Source organism: Syngnathus scovelli, chromosome 11 (genome assembly GCF_024217435.2).
Source record: "Syngnathus scovelli strain Florida chromosome 11, RoL_Ssco_1.2, whole genome shotgun sequence".
Classification (NCBI taxonomy): Eukaryota; Metazoa; Chordata; class Actinopteri; order Syngnathiformes; family Syngnathidae; genus Syngnathus; species Syngnathus scovelli.
In genome coordinates, this window is record NC_090857.1 from 1,301,578 (window position 1) to 1,327,521 (window position 25,944).

General features: G+C 44.5%; 1 protein-coding gene across 1 annotated transcript; it reads left to right on the forward strand.

Moving 5' to 3' along the window:
• The first annotated feature begins 3,637 nt into the window (after window positions 1-3,637).
• nav1b (neuron navigator 1b) lies at window positions 3,638-25,571 on the forward strand. The gene is made up of 29 exons (XM_049733088.2): window positions 3,638-4,634; window positions 7,286-7,388; window positions 7,897-8,238; window positions 13,792-13,942; window positions 14,280-14,580; window positions 15,085-15,838; window positions 15,918-16,322; window positions 16,404-16,445; window positions 16,951-17,099; window positions 17,225-17,395; window positions 17,536-17,591; window positions 17,801-17,824; window positions 18,193-18,270; window positions 19,318-19,401; window positions 19,492-19,603; window positions 19,690-19,811; window positions 20,204-20,382; window positions 20,457-20,613; window positions 20,715-20,889; window positions 20,962-21,053; window positions 21,116-21,211; window positions 21,658-21,826; window positions 21,934-22,169; window positions 22,258-22,412; window positions 22,522-22,593; window positions 22,708-22,904; window positions 22,983-23,101; window positions 23,263-23,460; window positions 23,544-25,571. Exons 1-29 carry the CDS (start codon window positions 3,926-3,928, stop codon window positions 23,625-23,627), a joined length of 5,532 nt encoding a protein of 1,843 aa, XP_049589045.1. The 5' UTR covers window positions 3,638-3,925; the 3' UTR covers window positions 23,628-25,571.
• Window positions 25,572-25,944: the final 373 nt, after the last annotated feature.

A 25,944-nucleotide genomic window follows, 5' to 3' on the forward strand; every position in this document is an offset into this window, starting at 1 on the left:
CTTTAGCAGAATCTTAGTGGCTTACTGTTTATTAATATTCAGACAAATTACAGACCTTTTCAGGAGCTTCAAAAATATGTATTTTTTCATCTGACACAGTAGTGAGTCCTGGAAAGTTTTGAAAATTGCTTATTTTTCCACCAATGGACACCACTCATGTTGGTTACGCCTTGCTTGAAGTTTTTCCTATTGAAATTGAATATATTTTAGAGGTCTCCAACATGACCACCAGAAAACTTGATCGGAAGCACCCTTTAGATAGTTTTACCCAAAAAAATTGCAAACGCAATGAAGTTCTTGTTTTAAAAGACAATTTTAGACATGCTGGTTTAAATACATGACTTTGTGGTTTAGAAAATGATATCAAAGGATGAGTTGGACCATAAAAAAACAACAACAACAACAAAATGATATACTTCTTCTTGATTATCATAATAATTGAGATGCTCCCCAGGGAGATGCCAGACCAGAGACTAAGTGTCTCTGAAAGAAGGCTGGACAGATGCAGACTTGAGTGCTTTGATGAGCGGATCAGCTTTCATGTCATTTTAGTGTCTCGCCGCTCTTGTTTTCTTTTTTTTTTTTTGTAAGCAGACGGACCAAAAGCAGGCTTGTTTTTGAGTTTTGAAAATAGAGCAGCAGTATGTCTTGCCATTAAATGGCTTATTGCAACGATTGAAGCACAATTTGTGCAGCAAAATTGATTTTACACGTAATTACTTTTTAATATGTATTTTTGGAGGACTGGTGGCTGGTTTTCCTTCCACCCTTCCTCCTCTCGTACACTGAATTTCAAAGGAATCAATGGAGCCACTTCCATTAAATAGCAAACACGTTTACTGTGTCCCCTCCCACAACGGCGCAAACAACCCTTTCTACCTTCCCCCGTATACCAAAAGAAAGAAAACTCCATCTATGTTCACAGTTACAGTTTGGAACCAAAATAAGATCCCTTATGTCAAAACCCATCCAAATCTAATCCAGAGAATGCATTTAGCAAAAAAGTAAAGTATATGGAAAATATCTGTCTCAACTTTCGTCAAATCAGCTTGCAATTTGTTGTGCTTCTGTAGGATCTTATTGCATTTTGAGCTCATAGCTGCTGACGCATGACACGCACTTTGGCAGAGGTGCCTGCTTTGCGAGCGCTCACGTTTACTCACGTTTGGTCTTTGTAGATGTAATGATCCTACTCTCATACACGCAGGTTTTCAGCACACTTCTCCCTGTGATCTTTAAGCCACAATGTCGTCACTCTAGCATCATCCTTGCAGCTGAGCGCTCCGAAAATATGACGCATAGCGCTCAGGGAAGGCCAGCTGTGGAAGGGTCCGTCCACACAAACATGATGATGGAATCAAAGCCAGATGTGAAGGAGAGCAGGACACTGTTTAAATGTTTTTCCTCATCAAATTCACATCTAGCACTTTTTTTTTGCAGAAAATAGCTTATGGGAATGTTTTATCGACAACGTTCAAGGCGATTATGGTGTTGACATCCTTATTTGTATAAATCAAGCATAGCATGACTTCCTTTCTCGTGATGGCGACAGCTCATCTCCAAGCAAACAACATAGACGGCTTGTGCAAAATTAGCCTGATGGGAATTAGTCACCGAAGGATTAGTTTACGTTCTCGCTATCGCTCTTTCAAAACAATCACGCTATTGAGCCTACAGTGGGTGTGGATCCGTGACCTCTCGTCAGGGCATGGCGAGCGGACTTGAACATGTTCCCAGAAACTAATTGGCAGAACAAATGCAATAGTCCGTGTCTCTTCCTGGGTTGCCATATTTAAAGAAAAGCACCCGTGTGGATTCGGAGCCTGCTGTTGCAGACAGTCTCGGACTTTGTAGCGACATAATGGACAGCACTCGACTTTGTCTTCTATAAAGTTCTTTCACTGCACACCGTGAAAAAGCCCAGTAGCGTTGTGTAAGCTTTAAAAATGTTTTTTTTTTTACATTTTACATTCTGTTTTGTTATTGCTGACTGGGTGGGTGGAATCTTTTACAACATGTATATAGTTGGTTTTGGCTTGCGTTTGATTTAAAATATGCTCCCCTGCTTTGATTAGGTGATACACTTTTTATGTAGGTCTGTATGCTATATACATTTTAATCATTTGGGCCATGTTGAATATAAAAACAATTACACTCAGTTGATCTTTTTACACTTCAATACTTACTAATATACATTAAGTCAGGAATAACCAAGTACACTTACTGCTTGTTTGTATGCAGTATTTTTGAGGAAAGATATAACTGTGTGTGTCGCTGTCTGTAAAAGCTAAATATAACTTTATTTTGAATATTTACAGTACAAGATTACACTTTTGCAAGGGACGCTGCCTGCGTTTGGTCTGTGGTTTATGTGTGCAATGTGGTTTTGTGTCAAAAAGAGATGGGGGAGTTCCCATGATGCACTTCTGCTTGTGAGTCGCCCTCTGCGTGCTGTTTCACGTGGAATGTTAGGATATCTGAAATGTGGAATATTTTAAAGGAGGATTACATTCATGTGTGAGCGGAGAGACTGCATGATGAACTCTGCGGGTGTGTGCGTGTGTCTGTGTGTGTGTGTGTCTGTGTATTTAATTACATGTTTCATATGCACAGTTCCATATGTGGTTATGGGCGTGTTAACTTGCTTACATTGGCACATGTCACTTACTGAAGACTTTTTCAAACCGCTCTATTTTTACAAGCAGGGAATAAAAATGTCAGCCCACTTCTACAAGGCATCGTAGTGCATGTGATTAGTGTAGTTTGCTCCAGTTGTTGTATGGAATGAAGCCTCAACAGTTGTTGCTGGAGGCTGTGGCGTGTGTGACTACACCACTGACTGCATATTCAGAGTCGGAATGGGCATTTTTAATCAATTTAGCCAAGCTAGATTAACAAAAAACGTGTGGGGAATTTTGGTGGCAACACTTATTATTATGTGTCCATTTATTGTGTGTACTCCATTTAAGGAAATACGTTTATCCAAGAGTTAATTGAGGACATTAAGAAAACAGTGCAGAGACTTTGATGGAAGGTAGGATCAGGATTTGTGTCTATTTTTTTTGTCTCGAGTACTATATCTTGAAGCCTGATTAGTCGTACCTCATTCTGCCAGTAGGAAAATGTCAATAACGACTAAAGCCACCTTGAGATGAGTGACAAGGTAAATAATGTTTTTCCTATATTGTGTTGGACTATAATTCCGTCTTGATGGTACGATTTATATGACGGGAAAAATACAGTGTGTGAACTAAAGGATCGATAATTGGTTACATTTTTAGACTATGGATCATGGGAAGAGCTACAAGTGTGCCAGCCCTAATTGACTCGGGGATCAATATCAACAGGCTACAGGGTTGGTCGGCTCACAAACGATGAGCGCAGCAAACAAACAATGAAGGGGGTGGGGGGGGTTGGTGGAAGGAACAAAGGATTGGGAGGAATCAGCAGAAAAATGCTTCGATACATCAGACCGGTGCCATTTTTTTTTTTTTTTTGGCTTTCACATTGAGAAAGGCGAGAATGTGCAAATGCAGGGGAAAGCGATGAAGAGCAGAAGGGAGGAGAGTGCAAGCTGAGAGAGGGAGGAGGAAGAAAGAGAAGAGGAGGAGGAGGGGAGCGTCTCTGCGTCTGCCGCCGCTGTCATTCTGCTGCTGCGCACTCCCGCAGCAGGAGGGGTGCGTTGAGAGGCGGACGGAAAGAAAAAAAAAGAAGGAAGGGGGGGACGTTAGGGAAGGGAGCGCCTGGGCAGCACTGCAACAGCTGCAGCGGGAGCAAAGGAAGAAAGAGGAGGTTGCAGGATTGCTGCAAGAAGGAACCTTTTTTCAGGCAGGATTTCTTTGTGACAGGAAGAAGGTTGCAGCGTGGAACCTCATTTTTCTTCCTTGTCCGTTGATGCTCAATTCTCCGCTCCCATGCCGGAGGCATGCATGGGAGCAGTGTGAAAGGAAGGGAAGGAGATTTCAAGATGGATAGCTCCAAAACGTACAGTCAAGCAGATGGCAAAGGACTTGGCTTTGGGGCCAAGAGGCCTAAATCCGGGGTGCCTCAGAGTACCCAGCGGGGTGAACTCAAGGTTTACCGGGCAGGTAGCTCCGAGGGCAGGCTGCCCGTGGCGTCCAGCCTCCGCAAGCAGAGATCCATGACCAACCTGGCCGTACTCACCGACGCCGAGAAGAAGTTGCACCTCTACGAGTGGTGCGATGACATAGCCAAGTCCGGGGTGGGTGGTTTGAGGAAGACGGGCAAGCCGACGGGCAAGATGCCAGGCGGTGGCGGCGGCGCCCCGCTTTCTCGTAACCTCTCCAAGTCGGAGCACTCCCTCTTCCAAGGCAAACCCAAGCCCTTTGCCCCTCTGGCGGCTCCGTCAGCTCCCGGCAAGCAAAGCCGGATCCCTCGCGCTCCGTACGCGGAGGTGAAGCCCCTCAGCAAGGCCCCCGAGGATGGAAGGTCGGATGACGAGATCCTCTCCAGCAAGGCCAAGGCAGCCGCCAAGAAGCCGGGAGCCGGAGGGGATTCTGGCTCCAAGGGTCAGGGGGAAGAAGATGGGGACAAGCCCTTCTTGAAGGTGGACCCCGAACTTGTGGTGACAGTGCTGGGCGACTTGGAGCAGCTGCTCTTCAGCCAGATGTTAGGTGAGTGAAGCAAGGCCAAGTTCAAGGAAAGATCAAGGTGCTCCGGTCGTGCGGTTCTTCACAGCTGACTTGAATGCAGATTGGTTTGATCTGATCAAAGGAACTCTGCGAGTTACTGGCGACAGGCTGAGTGGTAGAAAATGGTTTCAGTCAGTGGTAGTGTCGTGGTCATTTTTGTATGTCTTTGATCACCGTAGTCGTATGCGATTGATCAAACACTTGTCCACGGTTTAGTTCTCCAGTTAGCAGCGTTAGGCTCCACCTCACCCGCTGAGTATCATTTGCAAACGAAACTGGAGGGACGGATGGATGGTTGACCGTTTTCATATAGTGGTTCACAAAGCTGATTTGTTCAATCTCTAGTTGTGCAGTTGCCGAACGATTTGGACCAGGATGTAGTTGCCCTCAGTCAACCCGTTTGCATTGATTCTGCCTCACCCAATACCCTGAGCAGCAAAAGCGATAGAATATAGACGGCTGAAGGTTAGATGGAGGGTGCTTTGACCACTGGTAATTCGCTCAATCTGATCACGCTGGTTCAGCAATTGACTAGTGGGAGGTTGTAAAATCAGCTGCGATTGGCTCCAGGTTGAGTAGTATGAGAAATGGAACTAGGGGGTTTTGTCTGTTGGTGGTTCACATTACTGCTGCGGTTTGGGACCATTCCGTCTCACAAGCCCCCTTTTGACTCCAAGTCAGATGGCATTGGGAAATGGATGGATGCTTCTCACCACCGCCCCTTTTGTGCGAGCCTTGACGAATCCTCAGGGGCAGCACACGCCTCTCCGAGCAGGCACCACTCGCCACCTGCTCGCATCTCCAAATAGTCACACATTCCCTCATAAATTGTAATGTTTTCCAGACAGAGGATAGGATGAGAAAGGAATTGCGGTCATGTGCTATGCTGCATTGTTCTCACCATCCCTCAGCGAGCGAGCGTAATTGTGTGAAATGTGCTTGTTTCCGATCCCAATGTAATTGCGAGGGGTAAACAAAAAAAAATCACTCGAGGGGCTCTGCGGTGATGATGATTACCAGCAGCCTGATTTCTTCTGTCAAAAACCCGTTGCTGCTCCCCAAATCCAAAAAAATGCATAGACCCGTGTGCCATATTGGATACATATTGGCGGCGCAGACGCACATTTAGCCTCCTCCCGGCTCCATTCATGTGTTAGGGTGAGGACAGATGGTTTGCACCCTGTGTGCAAATGGCAGAGAGATGATGCTGTATTCTCTTTGTGCGCATAGAGGTGACTTTTATCAATAGAGGATGCTATTGATCAAGAATTCTTTGATTCTTTGACAAGCCTCTAATGCTCACTTTTGATTGACACTGTCGTAAAGGTCATTTTCCATTGTGCATTAAAGAAGGGCAAGCTACTACAAACCAGTATGATGAAGTGCAGTGTTATCTTTGTGAGGAGAGCACAAAAGGCCTTTTAGAGAAGTCTCAAGTCTCCAGGATGAAATACATGGTCAGCGTGGTACTATAAATAAGATAATAAGGTGTCGTATTTATGAGCATGTGTTCCTGGTTACATCGTAATGAATAAATCTCTGCTGATTAAACATATTACTCATGCTTCGTTAGCCCATGTGTCGATCAGGCACATTAGTTGGGTATAAAAAAAGCATACATCAAGGGACCTTGCAAAAGTTTCCACCCCTTGTTTTTTTCCGAACCTGTTTTTGATACATTACAACCGCAAATGCTTACGATTTTTAAAATCTGAATTTTATTTCATAGACCGGCACAAAATAACTTCAAATTAAAATAAGACTTGGTATATAAAATTCAAAATATCAAACATTTTCATCATCAAATGGAAATAACATAGACCACAACAAAGCTACCAAGCAAATGTTTCAAGTGTATTTTTCACAGGTTTGCGTGACATGATGATCAATGAATAGGTCAGATTTTTTAAAAGATGAATTAAAAGTGACAGCGACACAGATTCCAGGTCATTCCGGCAACCGAGTCCCATGCACGTAAGATGGAGACAGTTATATTGCTACTGACATAAAAACTAGACACGGCGGGCAGCTTGGTGGGGGCGTGTGTTGACCTAACATTTCATCGTAATGATATGCGATCGCTCATGCAAGAGTAGCACAAATGTCGCAATATCCCTCCCGACTTATGCCAAGGGAAAGAAATATGAAGTCGGTAGTGCTGCCTGCAAGCCTCAAAGGGTTCAGAGATTTGACTTCCTGGCATTTTAAAGATACTGCTTCTCTGCACACTGCAAGTATTTCTGTCTTTATTTATTTTTTTTAGCGAGGTTTACCCTTAAGGCTACTTCATTTCACCCATTCTCGGTCAGTACACAAAAGATGAACCACCTAGAAAACTGCCAGGTATCGCTGCACTCGGTAGATGGAAGATTACGACCTTTAACCAAAGGACTAGTTCGACTTGAGCGACCTGAACAAACAGCCAACTTTAATTTATTTTTTGGAAATATAAAGCAATGCTCCCATCAAGTTCATTCATTCATTATCCAAACTGCTTATACTCACAAGGGTCGCGGGTGTGTGTTCTAAAAGGCTACATTTTATTATTATATATGCATATATTATTTTATTATATTATATTATCACTTTTAACAAACAGCAACTTAATGTTTTTTTTTTTAATTGATCCACAGATCCCGAGTCACAGAGAAAGCGCACGGTACAGAATGTCCTTGACCTCCGTCAGAATTTGGAGGACACGATGTCGAGTCTCCGGGGCTCCCAACTCAGCCACAGGTGACAGACAATAAAATGAACCATCCCACAAATAGAAACTGAAGTTCATCACGTTAAGACCAATGAAACAACAACATAAGCAAATACTTGGTTGTTTGACTTCCAACCATAACAAAAAAATTAAAACGCCTTTGCGACAAACTGTCCATTTAAAGCCTTGGACAGGTAACACTTGCTGTCTGCCTCTCTTCAAATTGGAGCAGGCCAATGCAGTTCCTCTGCTGATAAATTATCTGACAAGGACGGATAAAAATACTCCCATGGTCACCGCCATGGTAATATTTATCGAGGTGACTCGGTGCATATCGTTATGCAATGAAACTTAAAAGATGTTCCCATTCTTGCCCAGAGTTTTTTGACACCCCTGACCCACATACAAGAAGAAAACTTCCCACATTGCCTCAATGGTCACATTGGAACTTCTGAAGTCAAACATCTCAAAATGAGGAAAAACAACAATGCCTACAGAAAGGGAGGTACCTAATGTAGTGTCCTGTGCCATCCACAGCTGCGTGGACAGCAGCAACGTGGGCTACGACAGCGACGACACCAACGCCCGCAGTATGTCCAGCCTGTCCAACCGCTCTTCACCGCTGTCATGGCGCCACGGGCAAGCTAGCCCTCGCCTCCAGGCGGGCGAAGCCCCGTCCTCTGCGGCTGGCGGTTACCAGGGAGCCAAGATCTCCTCCCCATACGTCGCCCAGACCATGCCAGCTCGCTGCTCGGGCAGGCTGAGCGGGAATTCACGTATAGATCTTCTGGATGAAGGAGACCTCAAGTCTGGTTACTTGAGCGACAGTGACCTTCTGGGGAAGAGCCTCCAGGATGATGACGACAACCTCACTAATGGGTAAGTCCCATGAATGTATAAAATGTCCTGTTTCCATGGCAACACATGCACTTGTTTCCAATGGTGACTGCAGATGCCCTTTTGGTGTCTATTAGCCAGCGCAGTACCATGCCGCAGAAAGCAAGACAATGCAAATCATTGAAGCACCTATTATAAATCAGTATTCATCAGTATTCTTTATAATCAAAATTCTTCATTATGCTCACAGAGGGAATCTGAAATACCCACACGGTGTTCCCTCAGTTATGCAACAAGACCAGAATAGATCTTTTGAGGTACACAAGTCCTTTTTGATCATTTTGGGTGTCAAGAAAGGATGACAGGAGAGGATTTAACAAGGATGCAGATTGACAGCAACCCACTGAGAGCAAACGAGAAAGAAAATCAGGACGGTCCTCTGGTGTGCTTTAGAAGCTTTTTATCACTGTCGGCATGCGGATGGGATTTGAGCTCAGCCTCTCGAGTGTTTGGAAAGGAGGTCTTACTGGAAAGTGCATTAAGGAAAGAGATGAAAACTTTTATATGGCTGGAAAGTGGAAAATGGAACATGCTCAAATACATCAATGTAGAATTTAGATTATAGTATAAGAAATGTGAAACCACTGAAGATAGCCCTGTTTCAAAACTAGCACGTGTATTTTTGCTTGTCATATTATTTCATTATGGCGCCATGTGCAAAGGCTCTGACAGAATAATGTCATAAAGATCACATGCAAAATGGTCAAGTGCCAGTCTGGAAAAAAAAATTATGCTTCCAAAATTCATCCAAATGCAAGCAAGTACAGCAAATGAATAAATGGAAAAATGAACTTCCCAGGAGAGTGGAAACTAGTTTAAATGATTGTCACTTTGTTCAGTTGGCTCCCAAACGTTTTTTCGCACCCAATTTACCAGCGTGCCATTATTGGAAAGTGCTGACATAGCAGAATAGCAGAAAGTAAAAGCCAAAATCACTCCGCCAGCTCAACTCTGGTCTGACATCACATTTGTGGAAAAAAAGGGCTTTACTTTGAATATTGTACATCTGACTGCTCTCATCGTCTTCCATATGTTGTAAGAAAGCATATTGTAGCCAGGCTCCCAAAAAATGTAAAGATGTCATTTTAAATTTAAATGCTCGCAACTGCCATCGGAGACTGTGAGTAGAAGTCTTGCAGTCAAGGTGACACCCGGGTGGATGGATGGATGGATACAGCTGCTCCCTGGTTATGATGCCCCCTGGGGGAAGTTCTTCCATGCACGTTTAGAATACTGCACACGCGTATTATGGAAGCGGCATGTCAAAGACAAGGTCAGAGTTAAAAAGGTATTACTTAGGGGGAAAAAAAAATCACCACGTTGTGCCCACAATGTGGCAAAAAAATTCCAGTGCCAGGTGGCAAAAGAAATAGTAGGCTCCAGACATGCCAAGGGATGAAAATAGTGACTGCTGTTTTTACTCTTCACCTCTCTAATTTGCAAGATTTTCTAGTCTGTATTTATTTCCTGTATTGCAAATCTGCTTTCCTACTCACACATTGGAAATTCCATGCTACATTTGCATTTTGCATTCCTACTGTACATCTACACACATATTCAAAGGCTCATTGAGAACCATTAAGCACCGGCTCTTGAAAATAGATCAGGCCGCTCCGGCGTAACCATGGCAACAAGCTTGAAATCATCACTAAGCCCATCCTCCCCTGTAAGTCTTAAACTGTCACTTGCGATAATTCCAATTTAATGATCTCTATCGTCACCTACGCAAGTACGATAATAATGTCGAATGACTTCATATCACCTTTAAGCGGCACATATTTTAATGTTGACAGTACAGAGCCAGATCAATAATGTGTAATGGATATACGTAGATCAGCCCACACTGCTCAGGCACGTGTTCATAGCATGATCGCTGTATGAATTGTGTCATAGAATACATCTTCCATTATAACTCATCCAGCTACAATGGCAAAGCAGTTGCATCAATCAGCACGATAGTATCTTCAATACCCGTGCGCCATTCTATTTATACTTTGAAAATCAATATTGTCTAAGACAACATTAAAACCCTAGTGTTGTGTAAATCTAGTAGCTTACGTAGCATCAAGCTTTCCAACATGAATGTCGAGTGAGGAAGATCTGGACAGCGTCTCCCGTGTGTACACTGCAGCATAGTGGCAACAATGCAGTGAACAGAAAGCAGACTGGTGCGGCAAGCAGCACACACCAACGTGGCTCGAGATGTGCTGCCATGGCAACCGTTCTCCACTGACCCACTCATGAGGCTGCCTTGCGTGTCACCGTGATAACTGCTGAATGGTGCATGTGTGGATTGTCTTAAGGTAAAATGATGAAGAATTATACATTGAAGAACCTTTGTCCTTGCTAATAAGGCAATTTAGCGCACTGGTTCAATGACTAGAGGGTACTAGAAGAACAACTAACTCCCGTACTAGTCATTTCTTTCGCCAATACTAGTGCAAATTTTGGACTACTAGTATGCCCATAAGACTGGGACTACTTTGGCTTAGTGAGGCAAAACCTGACGTCATTTGTTGTCCTTATAGGTGACAATTTAATTCAACTAGTAGTCTTTGTGATGTTAGCAAATTCTCGCAACGACAATGATAAACAACTTTCCATATTGCTCAAATGGATGGGTTCATTTTTCCTGCCTTTGGTATTCGTTCTTGCTTCAAAGCATTGCTTTAAGATGCTTCCTTGGCAATGTCTCCTCCATGGCAACGCTGATAAGGTTTGGCCGGAGCCGAGTATATGCGCTCAACACTTTGGCACGTATCGTATGACGGCCCTAACGCTGGTGGAAACTAAATGCGTACCAACGAAAGACATTCTGGACTTAATGAAAGGTTTTGCTGCAGTCATCTCATCCCGGATTTATGGTCCCTGCAGTCTGCACTCAATTTCCCTTTTCCTGGCTCGCTCGGCCGGGACCTTTTTTTAGAGCCTCTTGACTATTGAAGCTTCGCATGCTTTTGACCTCAATTGTGTCTCTGCTCTGATCACGTGGTCATTTTGCTCGGGATCATTCTTCATGACCTTATCAACATTTAATTCAGACTTTATTTGCTCGTTTTCGTGTTTCCTCTATAAAATGTGTCAACCTGGATTTTGTACGGAAGAACAAAAGTATTTCAGAGTTTCTATTCGTGTCAAAGTTTTTAGCTTATCCAGTCATTCATTTATTTTTTTTCTCTTTCACTTCATACCTTCCTCACTTAAGAAGTTCTTGATCAATTCCTTCTTAACTCATTCAGATGCTTAGTTATGTTGTAGTTTGTTTTATGTTGGATCTTATAAAGCGTTGACACATTCCTGTTGTCACATTGTATACCCACAAAGACATCTGGGGACAGCGTGGCGTTCCCTCAGCGGAGGGTCAGCAAACAAATGACTCCAGAAAAAAAAGAAAAAGAAAAAGCCACCCACCCACGTTGCTCAGTCAGCCATTGGAATAATGAAGCATCACTTCAGCGCCGCTTTCAGGGAGAATAAATAAAAGCGGGACGATGTGCTGGCTCATGAGTTGAGTTCATCCTATAATGCTTTATGCTTTGACTCCTTTTGCCAAGTCATCTCATGCTGACATGGCACCGTTGACTCATTGACCGAGAAAGGTGGGGTAAAATGTAGAACGTGAAATGTCGTAATTCATCGTATTGTGGCTAAAAATTGGGCGGGGGTGGAGGGGACTTCTGGAGTTGAAAGAGAATTTATTTTTCCAGTCCAGCTTTGCTTTGTACTCTGGTCTCACACTGTAACATCCTTAAACTTCAGTGTCTTTTGATGTTATTATAACGACCTCAGTATTTACTTACTGGTGTAGCCTCGCTCATTTCTGTGTGAAGTGCAGCCATACAGACAGACCCAGTGATAAAACATCAAGTCTCCTGCACGAATGGTAATACCATAAATAACGAGCGGGGAACTTAATGGCTATAATTTCTTATCAGTGCGACTGAGGAGTCACGTCAGACCACACTTGTAGATCATGAGCAAAAACAAAAATACAAGCAATACCATATTTTGCTTTTTTATATGATGATTATGATGAAAGCATTACTGAGGCAGACACAACAACTTTATCAGACACATCAGTGAGACACGGCATGTCTGCAAACTAGAACCACAAACCAACCATTAAATCAAACCCTCTCTGAAAATGTGAGTCAGGACTGAGCATTATTTGTTCATCTCACGCTTGCTCCTCTGATATGTATTGTCTTTACCTCCTGCAGTGGTCATTTTCTACAGCAGAGAGCGTGCTAATGAGATCAGGGAGGAGGAGAAAAAGACATTTTTCCAAGGCTACACACTAGTCATACCTCCCCGGAGCTCCTGCATGCCGTCATCTGGGGGATTTGTGGCGGCACGGGGAGGAGGCTTATTACTTTGGATGAGCTTTTCCCAACTAGATCCTGAGAAATATGAAGTGGAATGGAAAATCTTTGACGAGGCTAATTTGAGGAGTACGGGGGGTACTAGCTGAAAATATTTCTGAGTTGTAGATCATGCCCGATAAAAGCAATACGCAATTGTACACAGTGTTTAATCCGATGATATATTTCCCGCTTCAATGTATTTTGAATTGTTGATGTACATATATAGTGTATATGTAGGCAAACAAATCTGTCTCGATTATTCTAAGGATTTCTTATATTTATCTTATCAATACCGAAGAAGGCTTTATACGTACGTCCTTTGTTGCGTCATATTATCCTTGGACTGCTGTTCATTTGTGTCGTGACTCACTTGTTGGTAGTCAGTCAGAATTTAAAGTTATACTTCTCCCATCTGCCGCACTATCAACACCGTCACCGACAAACATCAAATGTTAAAAGAAAATGATCCAAAATGTCAAAGTTAATTCTCTGAGAGCGTTTGGGACAGTTTAACTCATTTTCCAACGCATCGCTGGCTAATTTTAGGCTTCATAGCTTCAAATGGTAATTAGTGGGTAACCAGAATTGAAGCAAACTGGATCAACCCTGAGTGTTTTTTAATGGTTTACCTTATAGCACATTTCTGAGAGCAGGCCAGCAGAAACTTGACAACCAACTGTGTAATTATACTTAATTCCTAACTGGGCTTGAACTCCATGTGTTTTATTGCGCTTAATATTTACCTCCTGGCGGACTTGTACCGTTCATCTGAGTCACGCATCCACGGCCCCACGCGGGGAGTTCTGTTTTCATTTCTTGGCCACCCGGCATCTGTTTCGAAGCGACGCAGGAGGTTGCGGACGCTCGGGGGAGGGCTGTCACTCCGATTTCCCCACACCCCAACCAGACCGTGAACTAACCCTGAAGCTGCCAGAGGTGTTGGTTATTTGAATCCGGCATGATTTAACGGCAAATTCCGGAAAGTTTCCCTTGAAGCGCCAGTTAATAAAGATTCAAATGAAATGTCTGGGATCAGGATCGTTTATCACACACTCATAAATAAGTCTCAATCACCTGATGTTTTTTTTCCTCAAAACTGATTGCCTCAAGTGATCTGCCGATCATATGGTGGTCATTAACTTCATGTATTATTTTTGGTTCTTCCTTTCAGCTGGGATGAAAGCAGCTCCATCAGCAGCGGGCTCAGCGACGGTGACGGCGAGATTTCGGACAACTTGAGCTCAGAAGAGTTCAACGTCAGCTCGTCCCTCAACTCGCTTCCGAACACGCCACTGGGATCCAGACGCAACTCTTCCGTCATGGTGAGCTGCTACAACTAAAGCGGCTTTTTGATTTGATCGATGAATAAAGCAACTGTATATTGAGAAAGCAATTGTTTATCCATGCTGGTAATTTTGCTTGATGTTTCCATCTGCCTCGTCTCACCTGTGCAACTCAACATGAGGAAAGAGAGTGAGAAAGCTTGCCGTTGTTTTTCCCTTCCACTGCTCGAGGCAGTTGACTTATCTCCGCTTCTTCCCCTCTGGAATGTTGCTGAGATGAAATCAAGATTACTACAATGAGCAGTGCAGTCGGTCGGAGATAGCAGGCTGCACGCGATGTTATCCTCACCGCGCCTTTCGTCTCGTCTCGCAACAGCTCCGAACCGATGCCGAGAAGCGCTCCTTGGTGGAGAGCGGACTGTCTTGGTACAGCGAAGACGGCAAGGCGGGCCGCAAGACGGACACCAGCGGCTACGACACGGGTAGTCTGAAAACAGAAGCGCCGAGCAAGTGGAGGAAGAAGCCGCCCAGTTTCAGCGACGAGCTGAGCGTCAAAGGAGAAGCCAGGAAGCCTCAAAGTTTGGGAGCGCCGGGAAGCTTTAAGAAGAGTCGGAATCCTCCGGTGGGGGTCACCTCCCCCATCACCCACACGTCGCAGAGCATGCTGAGAGTGGCAGGTGAGAGCCAACATCCAAAAAAGATTTGATTGACTTTGTTAAGAATGGATCCATTTTTGTTGTCTTAAAATGAGTTTGCAGAGATGTGATTTATCATGAAGTAAAGATGAATGAAAGGTGAAATGGTAGCTAGGTTTATGACATCTACTCAGATTACGCCCCAAAACATAAAAAACTAACCGAAAAATACAAAAGTGTGCTTTGATTATGTGCCCATATTTGGGGTATGCATTGACTTTCATCAGAAGGACTTATATTACCTTTTATGAATCAAGTCTGGCAGTGATTCACACGTGAGGCACATAAAAGTTCCTCCAAGCAAACACAGATGTGTCTTTGCTTATAGTTGAACTTGGCTGCAGTACAAATGGTTGATCCGATGCAGGCGAGTCATTTCACTTTCATCTAATTCATCATTTTGTTGACCTTTAAATTTTCTGTCCTTCCTTTTACTACTGGGAATGTAAGCAAAGTTTTTGTTGTCTTGTGGTTTTCTCTATGCAGCAGCAAAAAATGACAAGCCGCAGGACAAATCCAAGATTTCCATCAAGACGGCAGGTCTCCAACGCTCGCGTTCTGACGCCGGCCGGGATCATCACATGGAGACCCGAAAGCCCCCGTCTGGTTTAGTCAAACCCTCGAGCGGAGCCTCCTTTGGCTACAAGAGAACGCCTGCAGCCACCGGTACGGCCACAGTACTTACAGCAGGGGGTGCCACCATCTCCACTGGCTCTGCTACCGTGGGGAAAATTCCAAAGTCCTCAGGCATGTCAATGAAGCCCATGGGGTTAGGAGCGCCTTCTGGCCGCAAGAACAGCTTTGATGCCAGCGGCGAGCCCAGCTTCCTGGGGCCCAATGCCCGGAATAGCATCCAGTACCGAAGCCTGCCTCGACCCGCCAAGTCCAGCACGCTCAGCGTCATCGGTCGCCCCGCATCCCGACCCGTCAGCGGCACTATAGACCCGAGTCTGCTGACCCTGAAGCCCGTCACCGTAGCCTCGGCAAGCCCCAGGGTGAAAGACCCCACCAGTTGCAAAATGTCTAATCGGACGATGGTTGTCCCGGTGAACCAGACGGACCGGGAGAAGGAGAAAGCCAGGGCTAAAGCTGTGTGTGCCGACATCGACATAGACTGTGCTTCCCTGAAAGAAGTCCAGGTTCCCTCAGAGTCCTCGCGAGAATCTTTGGTGAAACTGCACGGCCTGAGACGGACCAGCAGTAGCAAATATCCTGAACTTTCATCGCCCACCACGCCAAGGTGCCGCCGACTCGCTCTAGAGCCGTATTGGTACTTGTAATAAATGGCTGTATGACTTATTTTTTTCTTCTTCCTGTAGGATGTTAGCCAAGTCTTTGGGGCGTCCACCCAGCTTGGCTCATCTGGACAAGGTCAACTCCAACAGCTTGGACTCCTGCGTGACCATTCAGGACCTCCCTCCCAAAGTCCCCCCTTACTCCAAGCTCCAGGACCTGGCTTCCTCCCACTCAGCAACCCGTCTGACGCCCAGCCCGGCGCCCGTGCTGCACATCGACTCTCCCGGCTCGTATACGAGCGACAGCCTGGGGGGATCGCCCCTGCTATATCCCAAACTGTCAACTATGCACCGCAGCATGGAGTCGCTGCCCCTGCAAATGAGCGTGCCCTCTCGATCCCGGTTTAGCAGCAAAGAGTCGCAGGATAACGAGAGGGGAGTTGGGACGTGGGGCGCGGGGAGCAGGACGTCTCTCAACCTTTCCGAAGGGTTAGTCGGCGTCGTCTCAACAGACACAAATGTTTTTCGTTTGTTTTAATTACTCTACTTAGGTCTGCTTCCTCTCCACAGGTTGCAGAGCGATAGGAACACCTTGCCAAAGAAAGGCTTAGAGTACGTTCATAATCAGATGCTCCTCGGTATCCGACGGACTTTTACTAGTCTTCGCTTCAATTAGAGAAGTGTGTTAATCGTTATAAATCCAAGGCGCCGACTTTATATTTTACGATGAATCTTGCAATATATTTAACAAATGTTTGGTGAGAAATTTACATCTGTTGAGTTGAACACAAAGCTATGATGTTTTAGAATGAGCAACAGGTAGGAACACGGCTTCATTGTGCCATCTAGTGGAAGAGCATTTAGTAGCTGTTTCTGTCACTACATTGCTGTCAAAGTTAGATGACCAAAGTTACATTTTGGAATGAATATTCATTTTCAAACCAAGTGCAATTGGATGATTTCATACTTTTAATTGGCATAACGTGGTTAGGATGGAGAAGACAGCGTTCCGATCCTCGTAAATAAACGTTCAGAACTTGGAAACCGAGGACCCTCTTTCATCACTCAACATTCCTTGCTGCGTGTTATTTGAAACTGAAACAAGCTTTCTCCCTAGACGCTGCAGCTCAAGTTTGTCGGAGAACGACGGCATGAAACCAGGGCGCCGCCACTCGCACAACGAGCGCGACAGCCCACCTCAGCTGCCGTCACCCACCCGCACCATCCACCTCTTGTCCGCCACCAAAGCTCCTCTCACCAACGTGGGTGAGTGAGCCATTCCTTCAACACAGGACAGATTTATAAATCGGCAATTGGGAGACAATGGCAAAAAGTAATTTTGAGTGCCCTGATTCTGCTGACTGTATGTGTCTCCTTTTCTTTAATGATAGTTGCACCAATTTCTTCTTCGGGCACCCCGAGGATATCCCGCTCCAATAGCATCGGGCCTCCCGGTGAGCACGAGCTCTACGGCTCCTCCCCGTTGGGCAGCACCATGTCGCTGGCAGATCGTCCCAAAAGCATGATGCGCTCCGGCTCTTTCCGCGAACCGGCAGATGATGGTGAGCCTTTTGAAAAAAAAAACAATTCTCAGAATAGAATCGAAAGGAGAATTTTTCAGAGACGTCCAATTATCTGACCTTTGCGCACTTACAGGATGTGGCAATTAAGGGATGAATATCATATGTTTTTCCTTTTGCAGTACACGGCTCTGTGCTCTCCTTAGCTTCCAATGCTTCATCCAGCTACTCCTCCTCGGTAAGTAAGTCAAGTTTTCAGCGAAATGATGTGCAGGCCTTTCAAGTCAAATTGCACTTTTAATGACCCGGACTACTATTGTTCTGTTTCTGATCATTATTTCATGGTTCACAATGAGTTCAGCCAGCAATAGTGTCAAGTTTGTTTTCTGCACAACTTGTTCTTAAGTCGTCGCTCTTCTTTACATGCTTTCGCAATGCTTTCCGTAGAATGAGGACAAGATCCAAGGGGAGGTAAGGCCGCAGGAACGCAACTGGCTCATTTTCTGTTGGCTTGTGTCCATTTGTCAGATGTTCTGTGTTGTATTTAGTGCAGGGTGTCTCGATTATTTTCTCTTACACCACCCCAAGAAAGAAGGAAACAATTAGTGCATCAATTGTTAACGTTAAAAAAAAAAATATATATATATAGATCAGCTTACAAGCAATAATAAATATATTTATATGTTTTGAGTGTGGCAGTTTTTATCCTTCATTGTGACCCTTTTCCAGGGTTTGTACTTTTTTTCCTTCTAACTACTGTTTGAGACATAATCACAACTAAACTCACTTTTTTCTGTTCTGTGTCGATAACGGTATAACGAGTGATCTTTGGTCCTCAGCAAATCCGCAAACTACGGCGCGAGCTGGAATCTTCTCAGGAGAAAGTTGCCGACTTGACCATGCAGCTGTCTGCCAACGTACGTATAACTGCGACTATTGATTTTGTCATTCTCCCTCTAAAAGCATAACAACACCTCCTCCACCTTAACACGCTGCTCTGGCACATTGGCTGGTTATACACTGCATGGTTCAGGTGTCACAATTCAATTTTTTTCCTCTGCCAAGTAGCACACTTGGGAAATAAGTTATGGCAGCATGAAGAGAAAAAAATGTCACTTCTAATATGATTTTATTCGAAGGGCAAGCAGTTTGGTACACGTCTGCTCATATTACCTTGATATGCTAACAATAAAATATTCAATAATAATATTCAATATGACAATAAACGCAATGTAAAACAGCCTCGGCAATGACATGGCTGCTCCAACGCAACTCAACTTTATTTTTAGTGCACTATAAAAACAACCACAAGTATAAAATAAATAAATCAAATAAAATGGACATTATGTCAGAATTGGACACGTGGTCCTTGCATTGTACATCCAGCTAACGGCACTTTAACACTGAGCCACTTCCTCTTTTGATGCTTTACACTTTTTGAACTAACATGGCCGTTGGTCATTATACCTGCTTGTATATGTGTCACTGAGTGGGTTATTCCCACGCCTAACCACCAATGTCCTCTCTTTTATTCTCTTGGCCGCTAATTGGCTCACGGACTTCCTGCTCCTCGCTGCCTGCCCCCCCTCCCCTACCCGCTAACCGGTCACTGCTGCGGATGTTGGGTGTAGCAGTTGGGCCAGGTTTGTTGGACTCCAGCTTGAGTCAAAAAAATGCTTCTCAAATGTAAATGACACACTACTCACCAAAAGTTAGAGACATTGAGTTTTTGCTTGAAACCTCAGAATGAGCCGAAAATGCACTCTGAACTTCCAATTGGATCTTTTCTAAACTTTTCAACCTGTTGAATGTGTCAGTACATTTGGCCCAGCTTGTGATTTTCTAATTCTGTCACGCCATCCACTGCTGTTCAATACGCATTTTTCCTCCCTCCGGATGTCGGAAGTGATTTTTTTTTTTAGCTTGTGGGGATCTGAATTGAACTCTCCGTCCATGTCGAACAGGCTAATCTGGTCGCAGCTTTTGAACAGAGTCTGGCACTGATGACAGCTCGCCTGCAGACCTTGTCAGCTTCTTCTGAACAGAAGGTTGGTCATATGATATCATGTGAACGATAAGTAGCAATTTGGGGAAAAAGAAGGAAGGCACCATGTATTCAGGGTTTTACCTCCATTCAGGATTCTGAGCTGAACGACCTGAAGGACACCATTGAGATTCTGAAGACTAAAAACACAGAGGCTCAGGATATCATTCATGATGCTCTCAATAATTCCGAGATCGTGTCAAAAGGTAAACGATTTATAATATCTGTATATGAACCGAAACTTCTAGAGTCGTCCAATCCTTAATGTGTGTTGTGGTTTTATTTTCTACAGAACTGCAGATAAATCGCCAGAACTCATCAGAAAGCCTCTCCAGCCTCGCTAGCAACACCAGCCACTCCAGCATGGGCAGTCTCAAGGAGCTGGAGGCCAAGAAGAAGAAGAAGAAGAGCTGGGTGAGGACACACATCTAAGTCAAATGGCAACTTTGACTGCATGACAGAACCTACAGATTTTTCCCCGCATGTGTTCATGATCCTGCTGTTAAGTAACACTCTTATCTTTTCCCACATGCCGCCGCACTTTTTTATTTTCAGGTGTATGAGGTAAGTTACGATGCTTTGTAAACCTTTCCTCTTGCCTCCCCCCATCTGATTGTGTTCCTAAGAGCATGTTGTCTCAATGAACCACTTTCTCGAGATTGTTACCTGTAGTTTACAGACAGGTAAAACCACATCTGGCACATTTGTAACCCTAAAATGTACGTCGAGACGATTGCAAGCCGAGAACCCCGGTACTGTGTATTTGGCGGATGTAAAGGAATGTCTATCCCTTCTTCTCTTGACAGTTACGCAGCTCGTTCAACAAGGCTTTCAAGAAGGGTGCTAAGCCAACAGGGCCCTATGACGACATTGAGGAAATTGCCACCCCGGAATCGTCTGTACCACCTTCACCTAAAGTCAACCGTGATGGGGCTGATCCTCCGCCATCGTCCATGAAAGCCTCAGCCTCTGCTTCATCATCTGGGTAATGCGCCGTCTCGTAAACATACCTGAAAATCAGAAGACAAAGTGGAGTAAGTGTAATCCAAACCTACGCAGGCTATGTGAGGGAACCGAGGTGGCAGATGATAAGGTTGTGTCTGACCTTCGCTCGGAACTGTGGGAGAAGGAGCGGAAACTTACCGATATCCGACTGGAGGCTTTATCTTCTGCCCATCAGCTAGAACAGCTCCAGGAGACCATGACCAACATGCAGGTGCACATGTTTTTTGCTTCATCCCTTGGTTACTACCACATATTGGAGTCCACGCTCCTTTACATAAGATCTTACTGCTAAGGCCATTCATGTGTCAACAGAAAACAGTGATCAATCTCAAGGTGGAGAACGACCAACTGAAAACAAGTAGCCTGTCCTCCTGCCCATCTCCTGGACCCTCCACCTCCGTCTCCCAGTCCTCAGGTCTCACTTCTCTTGCCAACTTATCACCACGACATTCTGTTGCGGTGCGTGATGCCCGAAGAACCAGCACAGGTACATTTGAAACCCTGAGATGCCATCAATGACCCCTGAGTCAGTCATTGAGTCATTGTTTGTTTCCGTCAGATTCCATGGATTACACCAGCCTATCGTCGCAGCGAGATGATCACCGTGTCAGGGTGGTGGCTAGCGTTGCAGATTTGCACGTCTTCAAAGATGTAAGTGTGCTTTTGATTGACGAACATCGGACACCATGATACATGCGTCACCTGCCTTGCAGGAGGTGAAGCAACAGAACTTCTTCCTCGGTACCGTCAGGGTGAACGGCAGGATGGACTGGCCCATGCTGGACTCTGCCGTCGGTCAGGCTTTCAAGGTGAGACAGCTATTCTTTACGTACGACCTAGCCCTGGCGCAGAATGTGTAACAGACATGCTGACGTTTGAAAATCAGCTGTCGCATTTAATTTTAGCAAGCCGTAACTTGTAAAGAGTTCTCCGGAGCACAAGCGGTGATGGAAATACAGACGCGATAATGGCAAAGGGTCCCGCTGAAATCGTGCCGTTGACATTTGAGGATTTTCCAATTGTGTGAATGATCTGCGAGGAATTTTACACGGCAGGGGCTCCTCTCCGCTCTTTACGCCGAGAGTTGATGTGGATACTTATACAAGACAACTCAGGGTTGTGTCCTCAAGTCTTTTTAAAAATGAAACCTATTCGTCTAAGATCCATCAGGTTGAATGAATATAAAAGAAATGTCATCCCCGATTGGTCCCTGATTCCGATTGCCAGTCCTTCATTGTTTTGTCCCTCATTCCAGGTTTATGTTGCTAAAGTGGACCCCACCTCCAGTCTTGGCCTTTCAACGGACTCCATTTACAGTTATAGCATGGGTCACATCAAAAGGGTACTGGGAGGAGAGGCGCCAGAGACGCAGCCCTCTCGTTGCATGTCCCGAGGTCCCACCAGTATCACTTTGGCTCTCAAAGGTACAGGTTCAATCGCCCACTTGAGTTTGGAATCATGTTTTTAAAAGATGGTGCTGTTTATCCACATCTGTTATCTTTATTTGTATCTCCAAAATTTCTGTTCCCAGGTTTAAAGGAGAAGTGTGTGGACAGCCTGGTGTTCGAGACCCTGATACCTAAACCCATGATGCAACACTACATCAGCCTATTGCTCAAACACCGCAGACTCATCCTGTCCGGACCGAGCGGAACGGGCAAGACGTACCTGGCCTCACGGCTGGCCGAGTACCTGGTGGACCGAAGTGCCCGCGAAGTCTCCGATGGCATCGTGGTGACCTTCAATATGCATCGTCAGTCCTGCAAGGTGAGACAAAAGCCAGTCACACAGCCTGTTTTTCCTTTTTGGTTTTTATTAGCATTTGAAGATCTTTATTTCCTTTTTCTCCACCCAGGATCTGCAGCTTTATCTTTTGAACTTGGCCAATCAAATCGACAGAGAAACCAGCTCTTCAGAAAATCCTTTGGTCATCATCGTGGACGATATTCACGATCCGGCTTCTGTCAGCGAATTAGTCAACGGAGCGCTGACGTGCAAATATCACAAATGGTAGTATGATATAGTTGGTAATACTCCACCTAATTTGCTATTACCAAATTTCGGGGGAACTTGTCCTCTTTGCGCCCTTTCTGACGTGTGACTTTGCTTCTTTCCTCAGTCCGTACATCATTGGAACAAGCAATCAGCCAGTGAAGATGACGGCAAACCACAGCCTACATCTCAGTTTCAGGTCAGTGGTGTCATTCCAAGATCCAGTATTACATACTGTGCTGAAGATATCCATGGTGTCTGACACAATTTCCTAACATCAGTTATTTGAGTCTGACTTTTAACTTTATCTCAGGATGGTGACCTTCTCCAACAATGTGGAGCCCGCCAATGGCTTCCTGGTACGCTACTTGCACAGGAAGCTGATGGAGTCCGAGGACGAGCGAAACCTGACCAACGAGGACCTGGTCCGTGTGCTGGATTGGGTTCCCAAACTGTGGTATCACCTGCATACCTTCCTGGAGAAACACAGCACATCAGACTTTCTCATTGGTAGGATTACATGTAATACTGGGGGGTGGGAACCAAGAGTTTGGCTTGAATATGTTCTGCCGTCCGTCGTCTCCTCAGGCCCGTGCTTTTTCCTGTCCTGTCCGGTCACGGTGGACGAGTTCCGGTCATGGTTCATTGATCTTTGGAACCATTCTATTATTCCCTATTTGCAAGAGGGAGCCAAGGATGGCATCAAGGTGAGAGACCTTCATAATATTATATGTATTCCTGTAAGTCTTATTTCAGGCAGTGTTGCAAACACAATGGCCTCTTCAGAAGAAGAGAAAAAGCCTGGTGGTGGTGGTGGTGGTGGTGGAGGCTTCCTTTTCAATTACCCTGATATGCTGCCACTTTCTAGCTCCACGGTCAGAAAGCAGTGTGGGAGGACCCCGTGGAGTGGGTGAGGGGCACACTGCCTTGGCCTTCTGCCCAGCAGGATCAGGCCAAGCTGTTCCACCTTCCACCCCCGAGCATCGGCTCCAGTAGCCCCGGTCAGGCTGACGAGGAAAAGTCCCGCAAGGAGACCACGCCCAGCTCAACAGAATCTGATCCGTTGGTAAGTGAGCTCACCTCATGACATTCAGCAAAGATGAGTGATTTTATTTGAAATAGATGCGATCGTGTCTTTTGTGATATCAGATGGCAATGCTTTTGAAACTTCAAGAGGCTGCCAATTACATCGAATCACCGGACAAAGACGACCCCAGCCTGCCAAGACTGTGAACAAGTTCACAAAACACTCATTGTTACTCGTCTGCTGTGATGAAAGTGTACTGTGCATTTGGGAACGCTCAGACAAAAAAAATAGTTGTGAGATTATTTTAAAGCATCATTCCTACAATGTAAAATTAAAAGTAAAAATCATACGATAGTATTTGTAGCAGTAGATGGAGTTGTAATAAATATATACAGGGGGTCCATAGTTTACAACAGATTTCCATTCCTACCATGGCTAATTAACCCAAATGATTGTTATTCAAAATGCAACTGTAGTCTGTGTTGGGACCATTCAAATCAACGACCCCCTGTTTATATGTATTTACATGATTCACTTCAGGTCCCTTGTCCACCTCTTTGCCCTCAGTCCTCTTCTTAGTAGATTGGTGCTAATCGACCCAAACCACTTCAGGTGATGCCAAAACCAGCACACCCTCACAGCACAGTGCGGGAATACATTGTGCTTGTCCACTGAAGCTGTTCTGAAATTCAATGCAGAGGTTAAAAAAAAAAAAAAAAAGAAAGAAAAAAGAGTATGACAGCACAGTGGAAGTTGCTGAAGTTCATATCTGCTGCTTCTGTCTCTCGAAGCCAAATGTAACGCATTATGCAATCCCTTGACTTCCCAACCTGTGCAGGTGAAAAACAAAAAACAAAGATGCCTTAAAGAAGAAAAACTTCATTGGTGCTTACGTCAGCTTAGCTCCCTTAGCTTTCGATTGACTTTCATTTTCTGCTACTCATCCTTACTTTGAACTCGCACGTTCATATTTAGAAGGTAGAAAATGTTGCTGTCATACTCTCTTTTTTTCCCTTCTCTCTGCAACTGTTCTAGCACTTTTTAGTTTAGCTGCTTAACTTCGAAACTCATACAACATCACCTCTGCTGCCGTGTACAGTATAACCTACCAGGTATGACGTTCACAATAATTCCACCAGCAGGAGGAAAATGATGACACCGTTTGATTCCACTTCCTAAAAACTCAACACAAGGAATGTTAGCGCCACACAGAATTAAATATTGTGAACAATAGAAAGATGACTGGCATCTATTTCTAAAAGGTTAAAAACAACTGTATTAGTCTTAAAAATTCAAAACAACTCAACTATACTCAACAAATACTGCACTGCATTTAAAAAGTTTACTCCACTGTAACATTATGCAAAATGATTCTTTTATTACACTTTGAAGCCACTTACATAGATATAGCTGTGTTTCTGTGTGGCCCTAATGATGACTTACTGTATGTGTGTGCAACCCGAAACCATTGTCCCAAATCATGTCTATAGGTACGGACGATTGTAAAGACGGCAGTCATAAAGGAAACAAATGAATTAGCCATTAAGAAGGGAAACAGCTGATGAGAATGACTCTAAAGATACCTATAACCACTTCATCGTCTAATCCCGTCATGCACTTCACCAGGAGAATCTTGAAAAAATGATAAACGTTGCGTATTATCGACATTTAGGTACGTTTGGTGCTTTTTAACGTTGTTTGCTGTCGAATATCACGCAATGATTCAGGGTAGGTTGACCAGATTGTTAACGTTAAATAGATTTTTAGAGTAACCTTTTCAGAGACACGTAAGACATTGTACCATGTGTATGACCATGTCCATGTTGCGCTATTTGCAGATGGCCCCAAAGTCAGAATCATTTTGAGGTGCTTCGTCTATTTATTTTTTGGTGCGTATAATATAGATTGTCTCTACAATGGTAAATGACTGTATTACATAAAGCGCGAGACACACATAGCTGGCTTAAATGATGTGTGTAGCTCGCTTTAAGGATGTGATGTTGAATGAATTTATTGTGTACTGAAATCCCATCAATGAATGTCCAGCCACCATTCCATAAATTAGATGTAAAGTTAAAATACAAAGAGGAATTTCACCCAAAATATGGGCTTTACATTTTTTTGTAAATATGTGGGCCTTTTATCCATAACCCCCCCCCCACCCTAACCCTAACCCCCCCCCCTGCTCCCAGTCAACTACATTTCATCGAGCATTTCATCTGATGGACTGGTTGTTGTGCTTGTCTATGTGTAGTAGCCGTGACTGGTTTTGTATGGGGGACTATACAGCAACTTAATTCGGGAGTGAAGGGATAACCCGCTGAGCCTTAAATTGATGGTTACGTCAGGGGTGTTGTGTTGGAAACAGGGTAAATCGATCTAGTCTGAAATAATGGTTAAGATCTCCATTTCAAATTGAACCTTTAATTCTAAAACGGTTGGCAAAAGCACTTCGAATGGGTCCAAGCCCAAAAAACCAGATGAAGGCCTACAGGTTGCTGTATAGTCATATTTTTGGAGAAA

Coding starts and splice junctions, on each gene's coding strand:
- nav1b (XM_049733088.2), top strand. CDS start 3,926: ATGCATGGGAGCAGTGTGAAAGGAAGGGAAGGAGATTTCAAGATGGAT. Junction 19,812..20,203: donor AGAAGAAGAAGAAGAGCTGG/GTGAGGACACAC, acceptor TTCTCTTGACAG/TTACGCAGCTCGTTCAACAA. Junction 20,383..20,456: donor GCCTCTGCTTCATCATCTGG/GTAATGCGCCGT, acceptor AAACCTACGCAG/GCTATGTGAGGGAACCGAGG.